Raw genomic sequence first — 11,784 nt, 5'->3', positions numbered from 1 at the left:
AGCTCTGTGAGGGTCCAGCTGCTCAGTGTCAGAGCCAGTGTGCTCAGTGATGGAACCCCCCAGCCATTAAATGCCACACACGCCGGGAGAGGATTTTTACTAAAAAATGGATTCTGGAACGGCGGTGCTGGTGTCACACAAATAACATACTTGATATTCAGAGTTGAGTTAAGAGAATACCTTTGAGTAGAGCTAAAGAATGTTGCTTCGTTAGGGTTGTGTGTGGTAATGACTTATTTTAGAAAACAACCATTTAATTAATGCATAACTTACTGTTCTTTACCTAATTTTCTTGAAATACTTAGTGTTGCTTTTTAAATCTAAATATTTACTAAAATGGGCACTAAAGAAGATTCATACAGTGATGTTATTTTTTAAAATATTTTTCATGGGTCTGGCTAAAATATAAAAGTGAATATTGCATGTGGTTCTGATCTGCCATGTCACACGGGGTACAGTGGAGTTAAAAAAACACTTGGGAAAAGGCACCAGGGAGAGATATCATTAGGTAGATATTAATGTATAGAAAGAGATATTAATGTATAAAAAGAGATCCTAAAAAAATAAGGATTCTTTGCCATGAAATATGCCAAATGTCTTTTAAGTCTTCATCTCTGGAAAAAAGTGGATAAGCAATGGATAGTCACTTTTTCTTTGTACTGTAAGAGGGAAGGGGCAGTCGATGGTATTATTAAGCAGCACCTGTAACTCAAAGTTTCTGAATAAATGATTGATACAGGGGAAGAGGGAAATACAGAATGATATTTCCCCCAAAGAAGGGCTCCTGTCAGAGCTGAGGTGTGAGGACAGATCATTTCCTAGGCTGAGCAGCCGTGGGCACACGGTTTCTACTGCTCCTCATCTTCCCCTCTCACCGGTTCTTGTTGAGACTTTACAAGTCTGCAGTGGCTAAAAGGTTCATTAATAATTCTCTTGAGAAGTTTCTGAGGGAACACTGCTACACATGAGAGCAAAGTTGCACTGAAATGGAACAGAATTGGAAGGAACTGTAAGCTGATTCTCTTCTGAATCTCTCTGGTGGATATTGTGACTTAACGTCAGAAAAATTGTGCATTATTTATGACCCTTGCCTGACCGTGTGAAAGGTGGTGATGAAGTAATTTAATGTGGCCTGATTGAATATTAAACTTGTAAAATGTGTCCTTACCCAAACTTTTTTTTCTTTAAGGTTCCAACTTGAGAGATGTGGAAAGTTTGATCACCTGGTAGTTCTAGTTTCTTAATTTTCATCTGAATTTTCAACATTTTGGGTTATTTTAAGCTTTCAATATCTTCAGCTAGGAGAAATTTTTCAGGTATTAGCTGAAGGACAACTTAAATTTCAAAAAGTAATCTTTTTATAATGCTGTGGCTCCAAAAGGGTGATGTGGCAGAGTGTTTCTGTGCTGAGATGGTTTTCTAGAATATACACTTAGGCAGTGCAGCAGAGGTGGTGTATGAAGTGGAATCACCCTGTTTGAGTTGTGTACAGTTGGGAGTTGACACCTTGGTGACATTGCACCAGTAGGTGAGTTGGCAGAGTTCAGCATCTTAAGGACGTGTTTGTTTTGTTAAGAAATGGTTTAATCCTAAACTTTTGTGCTCTTAAATGGAGTCCAAGAGTTACCGGCCTCTGTGGACCAGCAGCATCTTTCATGTGGTCTTCAAAATTAAACTTCTGGGGAAAACGTGACAGTTGAAGCACTGACAGGAGTAAACAACCAGGGAGAAGATGCTTCTTCCGTGTGTGTTGACGTTGAGTGTTCACATGGTTTCACAAAAATATTGGAAGTGAAAAGCTACACAGGTTTTTCATGCTGCCTTCAAAATTACAGATTTTAACACAGCAGCCTTCTTTTGTGAGGAGATAACGGTCTTTGTTTTGATGATACCTGTACTGGGTTATACGTGTTTGAAGAGTTATGAGAAAGGCTCCTTATAGGTCAGAAACCTTTCAACAGACCTAGTATCTTCAGAGCCTCCTTCTTGAGGAGAGATGCTTGAGTGGCAATGCTATTAATTCTTTTTTCCCCGTTCAGGTACTTTGATGGAATTAGGTATCTCACCCATCGTGACGTCGGGTTTGATCATGCAGCTTCTTGCTGGAGCCAAGATCATTGAAGTTGGGGATACTCCAAAAGACAGAGCCTTGTTCAACGGAGCTCAGAAATGTAAGCGCTGTTCCGATTCAAAATTAATAAGCATGATTTTATTCTTGGGAAATTTGGCCTGCCTAAGTGATATTAGATGTGAGATTTCTTTGGTAGGAGATTTCAGCAGATTTTTTTTTTAAAGGATTTGCTTTCTCTCTTGTTTTAGTATTTGGGATGATTATTACCATTGGGCAAGCCATTGTGTATGTTATGACTGGAATGTATGGAGATCCTGCTGAAATGGGTGCTGGAATTTGTCTTCTTATTATAATTCAGGTTCGTAATGAGCTATTTTGTGTGTAACTGAGCCTGGGTAGATACAGTATAGCTGGAAGGAAAAATCCTTCTGTGACTGGTTGCCTTTTATTTATTTCTTTTTCATGCTATAAGGCATCATCCTTTATATCTGTCTGTCTATATGTGAGAAATTCTAAATATTCCATCCAGGAGGAGAAAGCTGGGAGAGATAATATCAAGAATGTTTCAGATAGGAGTGGCTGTTTGATTCAAAATACAGGAATTAGTAGACTTTGGAAGCAGTAGCTGCTGTTGGGCACCGTGGAGGACTTCTCACTAAAGGGCACGGGTGCCGCTTGGAGACACTGTGCTGTAGAGCAGAGCAGTTAAATGCACAAACTTAATAAAGAACTTTTTTTTCAAAGTAATGTGTTTGGTAGCGTCAGTGTTGGGCAGTCACAGGGCCCATTGCCAGGTGAGATGCGCAGGCGTTTGGACGTGAGAGGGCAAAAATACTGCATGAGGGATATTTAGATGAAAAACTTAACGATCACTCTCCAACGTGATGAAAATACCAAAGCAGGGAATTATTACGTGATTCTTGACTTGATTTATTCTTCTTTCTGCTCAGTTTTGTGTCTTTTCCCCGCAGCTGTTTGTTGCTGGTTTGATTGTGCTGCTGTTAGATGAGTTGCTCCAGAAAGGTTATGGCTTGGGGTCGGGTATTTCCCTCTTTATTGCTACCAATATCTGCGAGACCATTGTCTGGAAGGCTTTCAGTCCCACCACCATCAACACTGGCAGAGGTACGTCTGCGATCACAGTTAGTGATGGCATCTCCCAGTGGATGTAAACACAGAAACTATCAGATATTTATCAGATGACTCTTAAAAAAATGTTTTCATGTGTAATGATTAGATTCTAAAGTCAATTGTCCGATATTAAAGATGAGAATGTTTTCTGACTAACCTGAAGGTTAATAACCTACAAGTTTGCCTTGGCTGATGTGAATGGCAGTAGTTAAAATGGGACTTGAGGCCCCTTGGCTGATGATTTTTGGATTTCCAAACTGAAATAGTCTTGTTTTAGCATCATTCAGTCCATAGAAACAGAGAAAATAAGGAATTCTCTATGTTCAGAGAAGTTGTTTGTGGTCCAAGTGTTGTTTGTGGCTACAGGATACTTTTATAGATGGTGCCTCCAAATTATTTTCACCTAGTTTAGTTCTTCAGAGATGTTTATCTCTTAATTCCTCAGCCAATATTTGACAATGTCTGTTGTCCCCTCGAAATGCCAAGTTAAGACACAGCCTGTTTGCATCAAGAAGTTAACTAGTTTAATGCATACATTTGAAATCCTGACCCATGTTTTCAGTTTGCTTCCATTTTCACCTGATTTATAATAGTTCTGTCTGTTGCATTTTATTACTGCTTTTCTAAAGCTATTTTTACAATACAATAGACTATAAGCTATTTTTCTCCTCGTTTGATATTTCTTCCTTCCAATCAATCTCCTGCCAGCAGAAGAGAAAGAAAAAGAGTATTTTTTTTACCCTTTCTTTTTTTTAACCAGGAATAATGTTTTGATTGCTTATTCCATGTTCTGTAAGCTAAACTAGAATCCTCTATTGTGATACATTTGTTATAATAGATTTTATGTCCTATTGTCTCTGATTTTATGTTTCACTTTTAAACTTTCCAAAAGAATGATTTTTTTTTTAATGGTTTTTAATTTACAGTTTAACATTTCTTTTACTCGTTTGCTTCATGCAGGGACAGAGTTTGAGGGTGCTGTGATTGCATTATTTCACCTTCTGGCTACACGAACCGACAAAGTCCGGGCTTTGCGGGAGGCTTTTTACCGCCAGAATTTGCCCAATCTCATGAATCTGATCGCGACAGTATTCGTCTTTGCTGTGGTCATATATTTTCAGGTAAAACCAGAAATTCCTCAAAGTAGCTCTGCAGCTGCCTAGGTAATAGCTGTGGAAAAATGCAGAAGTGAAACTAGAGTAACCCAAGTTGCTCAGCTTTGAGGAAGGAACTCTTTTTTTATTGCAATATTTATTAACGTAGCTCTGTGAGGGTACAGCTGCTCCGTGTCAGAGCCAGTGTGCTCAGTGATGTAACCTCACAGCCATTAAATGCCGCACGCGCTGGGAGAGGATTTTTACTAAAAAATGGATTCTGGGACTGTGGTGTTGGTGTCACACAAATAACATACTTGATATTCAGAGCTGAGTTAAGAGAATACCTTTGGGTAGAGCTAAAGAATGTTGCTTCGTTAGGGTTGTATGTGGTACAGATTTATTTTAGAAAACAACCATTTAATTCATGCATAACTTACTGGTTTTTTCCTAATTTTCTTGAAATACTTAGTGTTGCTTTTTAAATCTAAATATTTACTAAAATGGGCACTAAAGAAGATTCATACAGTGATATTATTTTTTTAAATATTTTTCATGGGTCTGGCTAAAATGTAATCTTTACTATTATCATTATTATTATTATTTTAAGCTGTTGAGTCAGAGTGCTGGCAAAAAAAGTTGGAATTATCTGGTTTTCAAGTCCACGTGGCTTTTCTTGAGTCTCCTCAGCTGGGAGCCTGCCCCAGAAACCAGGTGCCTTGGGCACAAAATTACACAAAAACTGGCTGCTTAAGTTAAAAGCCATTAAAGGTTTTTATCAAACCCAATGCTATAAAGTGTATTTTAGAGGTGAGAGATAGCAGATGAGAGATAATATTTATGTAAAAAGAACGTAATGCAACTAAGCAGGAACCTTTATAAATCCTTAAAGTTTGTAATTCAGAGTGTAGCAGAAAGCCTTTGGGTTTTAGTGCCTTGGACCTTGCGCCCCTTGTTTATCTGGCAAAAACCCTCTGGTCAGGAATCACCTTTAGGCATCCCGAAGGACGTGTTTGTTTTGTTAAGAAATGGTTTAATCCTAAACTTTTGTGCTCTTAAATGGAGTCCAAGAGTTACCGGCCTCTGTGGACCAGCAGCATCTTTCATGTGGTCTTCAAAATTAAACTTCTGGGGAAAACGTGACAGTTGAAGCACTGACAGGAGTAAACAACCAGGGAGAAGATGCTTCTTCTGTGTGTGTTGACGTTGAGTGTTCACATGGTTTCACAAAAATATTGGAAGTGAAAAGCTACACAGGTTTTTCATGCTGCCTTCAAAATTACAGATTTTAACACAGCAGCCTTCTTTTGTGAGGAGATAACGGTCTTTGTTTTGATGATACCTGTACTGGGTTATATGTTTGAAGAGTTATGAGAAAGGCTCCTTATAGGTCAGAAACCTTTCAACAGACCTAGTATCTTCAGAGCCTCCTTCTTGAGGAGAGATGCTTGAGTGGCAATGCTATTAATTCTTTTTTTCCCGTTCAGGTACTTTGATGGAATTAGGTATCTCACCCATCGTGACGTCTGGTTTGATCATGCAGCTTCTTGCTGGAGCCAAGATCATTGAAGTTGGGGATACTCCAAAAGACAGAGCCTTGTTCAACGGAGCTCAGAAATGTAAGCGCTGTTCCGATTCAAAATTAATAAGCATGATTTTATTCTTGGGAAATTTGGCCTGCCTAAGTGATATTAGATGTGAGATTTCTTTGGTAGGAGATTTCAGCAGATTTTTTTTTTAAAGGATTTGCTTTCTCTCTTGTTTTAGTATTTGGGATGATTATTACCATTGGGCAAGCCATTGTGTATGTTATGACTGGAATGTATGGAGATCCTGCTGAAATGGGTGCTGGAATTTGTCTTCTTATTATAATTCAGGTTCGTAATGAGCTATTTTGTGTGTAACTGAGCCTGGGTAGATACAGTATAGCTGGAAGGAAAAATCCTTCTGTGACTGGTTGCCTTTTATTTATTTCTTTTTCATGCTATAAGGCATCATCCTTTATATCTGTCTGTCTATATGTGAGAAATTCTAAATATTCCATCCAGGAGGAGAAAGCTGGGAGAGATAATATCAAGAATGTTTCAGATAGGAGTGGCTGTTTGATTCAAAATACAGGAATTAGTAGACTTTGGAAGCAGTAGCTGCTGTTGGGCACCGTGGAGGACTTCTCACTAAAGGGCACGGGTGCCGCTTGGAGACACTGTGCTGTAGAGCAGAGCAGTTAAATGCACAAACTTAATAAAGAACTTTTTTTTCAAAGTAATGTGTTTGGTAGCGTCAGTGTTGGGCAGTCACAGGGCCCATTGCCAGGTGAGATGCGCAGGCGTTTGGACGTGAGAGGGCAAAAATACTGCATGAGGGATATTTAGATGAAAAACTTAACGATCACTCTCCAACGTGATGAAAATACCAAAGCAGGGAATTATTACGTGATTCTTGACTTGATTTATTCTTCTTTCTGCTCAGTTTTGTGTCTTTTCCCCGCAGCTGTTTGTTGCTGGTTTGATTGTGCTGCTGTTAGATGAGTTGCTCCAGAAAGGTTATGGCTTGGGGTCGGGTATTTCCCTCTTTATTGCTACCAACATCTGCGAGACCATTGTCTGGAAGGCTTTCAGTCCCACCACCATCAACACTGGCAGAGGTACGTCTGCGATCACAGTTAGTGATGGCATCTCCCAGTGGATGTAAACACAGAAACTATCAGATATTTATCAGATGACTCTTAAAAAAATGTTTTCATGTGTAATGATTAGCTTCTAAAGTCAGTTGTCTGACATTAAAGATGAAAATGTTTTCTGACTAACCTGAAGGTTAATAACCTACAAGTTTGCCTTGGCTGATGTGAATGGCAGTAGTTAAAATGGGACTTGAGGCCCCTTGGCTGATGATTTTTGGATTTCCAAACTGAAATAGTCTTGTTTTAGCATCATTTAGTCCATGGAAACAGAGAAAATAAGGAATTCTGTATGTTCAGAGCAGTTGTTTGTGGTCCAACTGTTGTTTGTGGCTACAGGATACTTTTATAGTTGGTGCCTCCAAATTATTTTCAGCAAGTTTAGTTCTTCAGAGATGTTTATTTCTTAATTCCTCAGCCAATCTTTGACAATGTCTGTTGTCCCCTCGAAATACCAAGTTAAGACACAGCCTGTTTGCATCAAGAAGTTAACTAGTTTAATGCATACATTTGAAATCCTGACCCATGTTTTCAGTTTGCTTTCATTTTCACCTGATTTATAATAGATTTTTTTAATATATATATATAAAATAGTTCATTACTGCTTTTCTAAAGCTATTTTTACAATACAATAGACTATAAGCTATTTTTCTCCTCGTTTGATATTTCTTCCTTCCAATCAATCTCCTGCCAGCAGAAGAGAAAGAAAAAGAGTATTTTTTTTACCCTTTCTTTTTTTTAACCAGGAATAATGTTTTGATTGCTTATTCCATGTTCTGTAAGCTAAACTAGAATCCTCTATTGTGATACATTTGTTATAATAGATTTTATGTCCTATTGTCTCTGATTTTATGTTTCACTTTTAAACTTTCCAAAAGAATGATTTTTTTTTTAATGGTTTTTAATTTACAGTTTAACATTTCTTTTACTCGTTTGCTTCATGCAGGGACAGAGTTTGAGGGTGCTGTGATTGCATTATTTCACCTTCTGGCTACACGAACCGACAAAGTCCGGGCTTTGCGGGAGGCTTTTTACCGCCAGAATTTGCCCAATCTCATGAATCTGATCGCGACAGTATTCGTCTTTGCTGTGGTCATATATTTTCAGGTAAAACCAGAAATTCCTCAAAGTAGCTCTGCAGCTGCCTAGGTAATAGCTGTGGAAAAATGCAGAAGTGAAACTAGAGTAACCCAAGTTGCTCAGCTTTGAGGAAGGAACTCTTTTTTTATTGCAATATTTATTAACGTAGCTCTGTGAGGGTACAGCTGCTCCGTGTCAGAGCCAGTGTGCTCAGTGATGTAACCTCACAGCCATTAAATGCCGCACGCGCTGGGAGAGGATTTTTACTAAAAAATGGATTCTGGGACTGTGGTGTTGGTGTCACACAAATAACATACTTGATATTCAGAGCTGAGTTAAGAGAATACCTTTGGGTAGAGCTAAAGAATGTTGCTTCGTTAGGGTTGTATGTGGTACAGATTTATTTTAGAAAACAACCATTTAATTCATGCATAACTTACTGGTTTTTTCCTAATTTTCTTGAAATACTTAGTGTTGCTTTTTAAATCTAAGTATTTACTAAAATGGGCACTAAAGAAGATTCATACAGTGATGTTATTTTTTAAAATATTTTTCATGGGTCTGGCTAAAATATAATCTTTACTATTATCATTATTATTATTATTATTTTAAGCTCTTGAGTCAAAGTGCTGGCAAAAAAAAATGGAATTATCTGGTTTTCAAGTCCATGTGGCTTTTCTTGGGTCTCCTCAGCTGGGAGCCTGCCCCAGAAACCAGGTGCCTGGGCACAAAATTACACAAAAACTGGCTGCTTAAGTTAAAAGTTTTTATCAAACCCGATGCTATAAAGTGTATTTTAGAGGTATATCATGTAGCAGATGAGAGATAGTATTTATGTAAAAAGAATGTAATGCAACTAAGCAGGAATCCTTCTAAATCCTTAAAGTTTGTAATTCAGGCCGTAGCAGAAAGCCTTTGGGTTTTAGTGCCTTGGACCTTGCGCCCCTTGTTTATCTGGCAAAAACCCTCTGGTCAGGAATCACCTTTAGGCATCCCGGGAATACCTGCTGCCTTGGGGATAAACCTGCTGCTTCTGTGTTCTTTCCCCTAGGGATTCCGTGTTGATTTACCCATCAAGTCCGCCCGGTACCGGGGGCAGTACAGCAGCTACCCCATCAAGCTCTTCTACACCTCCAACATCCCCATCATCCTGCAGTCGGCCTTAGTTTCCAACCTCTACGTCATTTCCCAGATGTTGTCTGTTCGGTTCAGCGGCAACTTCTTGGTGAATTTACTAGGGCAGTGGGCGGTAAGTGTCGTACTTTTTTAACTGCATAAATCCATTTGGATTATGTGTTATTTCATTGGGAAACTCTGGTATTTATGCCGAGTGGCTGAGGGAGCTGGGGGTGTTCAGCCTGGAGAAAAGGAGGCTGAGGGGAGACCTTATTGCTCTCTACAACTACCTGAAAGGAGGGTGTAGAGAGGCAGGACGTTGGTCTCTTCTCCCAAGTCACAGGTGATAGGACAAGAGGAAATGGCCTCAAGTTGCACCAGGGGAGGTTCAGATTGGATATTAGGAAAAATTTTTACACTGAAAGGGTTATCAAACCTTGGGATGGGCTGCCCAGGGAAGTGGTTGAGGCACCATCCCCGGAGGTATTTAAAAGACAGGCTGACATCGTGCTTAGTGACATGGTTTAGTGATGGGTTTTTATCAGAGTTGGGTCGATGGTTGGACTAGATGATCTTAAAGGTCCCTTCCAACCCAGACAGTTCTGATTCTGTGATTCTATTTAAGCAGCAGAAGATGGGAATGCTTACTTTCTAACATCTGGATATAAAAGCTGTTCTAAACATTGAAGAGGAATTCCTCTGGAAATAGGAGATAGGAACGCGAGACATCTGTGAGAAATAATTAATTGCCTTTTTCTCCCCTCTCACAGGACGTCAGTGGCGGTGGCCCTGCTCGCTCGTACCCCGTTGGTGGCCTGTGCTACTACTTGTCCCCTCCAGAATCCATGGGTGCAATATTTGAGGATCCTGTCCATGTGATAGTTTATATCATATTCATGTTGGGATCCTGTGCGTTCTTCTCAAAGACTTGGATTGAGGTGTCCGGTTCCTCAGCAAAAGACGTAGGTGTTCTGATAAACGTCCCTACATATTTCCAAACGCTGCCCTTAATTAAGAGCTGACTGGTTCCTAACTAATCAGTCATTGCTCTGATTAAATAGCGGGTGACTATGAAACGCGGCAGCAGTTGTCAGAAAATGCTGGTTTTTGCAGGTTGCCAAGCAACTCAAGGAGCAGCAAATGGTGATGAGAGGCCACAGGGACACTTCCATGGTTCACGAGCTCAACAGGTAAGGGAAGGCTGGCTCCTGGCGGGGCTGGGGGGTGGGAGTGCTGGGAGTGCTGGGGGGTGTCAAACACAGCAGACATTCTGAGAAAAATCTGAGACCCGTTTCCAGCACAAATACCAAGATTCCTCCCATTCAGCTCCTTTCCTAGGAACACAGAAGATGTTTATAGCAGTAGGTAAGAGATGAACCGGCTGAGTCTTTTGTTTAAGCGACATAATGAGGAAATTTGGGATGAGTCCCCTCCATGTTTGTAAAAGGAAGATACCTTGATTTTTCCCAGGTGTTGAATTTACCGTTACTGAACTAAGATGACACTACAAAAGCAGTATTTTATGCAGTAGGCAAAGCCTGAAAGGTAGATTCATCCCTACATATTTAAATCAAAGCAGTTCTTCTTGGTCCTGCGGAGGCTACAGAGCATGCATAGATATAAAACTGTTATAATTTCAATTGCAAAGCTTTGCCAGTGCTGAGTTATTCACACAGTTTTCCAATCAGTGAATATTTCTCTTAGTTTCTTCTTGATACAAACATGGAAGATGGGGAGAGCTAATGGGAGAGCTGCATTGCAACGCCAGCTTTGTTGCTCCATATTGTAGCTGGTTGTTTTAATAGTTGATGTATTGTCAGAATCCTTGGGTGAAAATTCCTGGTTATGAATCCCTTGTTGTTGTTGTTGGCACAGGTACATCCCTACAGCAGCTGCCTTTGGTGGTTTGTGCATCGGTGCCCTGTCGGTCCTGGCTGACTTTCTGGGAGCCATCGGGTCGGGCACCGGCATCCTGCTCGCCGTCACTATTATTTATCAGTATTTTGAAATCTTTGTAAAAGAACAGGCTGAGGTTGGAGGAGTAGGTGCATTATTTTTCTAGATGTCCAAATATTTCATGGTTTGTGTGAAAGGGAAAGTATTTTGACGACACGTGTCATTTAGTCCAATAACGCTATTTCCTTTTGACTTGTTTTAAAGTGCTCCATGTCCCATGACTGTAATGGGCACCGAGCGATGCCCGTGCGCAGCGTTAGTACCAGCTGCCTTAAGAATAAAGTTTACATTCTCTTGTTTAAGTATTATCTAGTGTTGCCTGTAATGCTGGAAACCAATTCATCTACCTTGCTGTTCAGACACTCCAGGGAGATGGGAAAACGGAGCAGTTGGATAGAGGTAAACATTTTTGCACACAGCATTAAAGCATTAAAATTATTTCCCTGTCCTTAATAGGAAAAGAAAAAAAAAAAAAAAAAAATCTTGAGTTCCGATTGCCACGTGCCGATGTTCTCGACAAAATTTATTTGTAGCCTGTATTTTACATTCAGTTTTTTATACTTTTTTTTGTTTTTAACTGGCATTTCCCCATCACTGAGCTCGGCGCTCCTTGTTCCTTTGTGCTGTCTCCACCCTCTGAGCTCTGAGGGTGGGAGGGT

At 39.9% G+C, this 11,784-nt stretch overlaps 1 protein-coding gene across 4 annotated transcripts in view; it reads left to right on the top strand.

Annotated features, from left to right (window-relative positions):
• The window catches only part of SEC61A2 (Sec61 translocon alpha 2 subunit), a 25,947-nt gene extending 14,320 nt beyond the window's left edge, over positions 1-11,627 (top strand). For 2 of the 4 annotated variants that reach the window (XM_014949109.1, XM_014949110.1), the window contains 8 exons: positions 5,784-5,915; positions 6,064-6,173; positions 6,787-6,940; positions 7,920-8,080; positions 9,105-9,302; positions 9,940-10,131; positions 10,283-10,359; positions 11,045-11,627. In XM_014949109.1, coding sequence (XP_014804595.1) covers positions 5,784-5,915; positions 6,064-6,173; positions 6,787-6,940; positions 7,920-8,080; positions 9,105-9,302; positions 9,940-10,131; positions 10,283-10,359; positions 11,045-11,231 — 1,211 coding nt within the window. In that variant the 3' untranslated portion in view covers positions 11,232-11,627. Of the gene's footprint in view, positions 1-1,974; positions 2,172-2,319; positions 2,430-3,042; positions 3,197-4,162; positions 4,324-5,783; positions 5,916-6,063; positions 6,174-6,786; positions 6,941-7,919; positions 8,081-9,104; positions 9,303-9,939; positions 10,132-10,282; positions 10,360-11,044 lie in introns of those variants that run through there. The other 2 variants (XM_014949111.1, XM_014949112.1) reach the window with 2 other exon arrangements.
• Positions 11,628-11,784: the final 157 nt, after the last annotated feature.

The sequence above is a fragment of the Calidris pugnax genome, unplaced genomic scaffold (genome assembly GCF_001431845.1).
Source record: "Calidris pugnax isolate Ruff unplaced genomic scaffold, ASM143184v1 scaffold125, whole genome shotgun sequence".
Taxonomy (NCBI): domain Eukaryota; kingdom Metazoa; phylum Chordata; class Aves; order Charadriiformes; family Scolopacidae; genus Calidris; species Calidris pugnax.
This window is presented reverse-complemented; position numbering and strand designations above follow the sequence as displayed.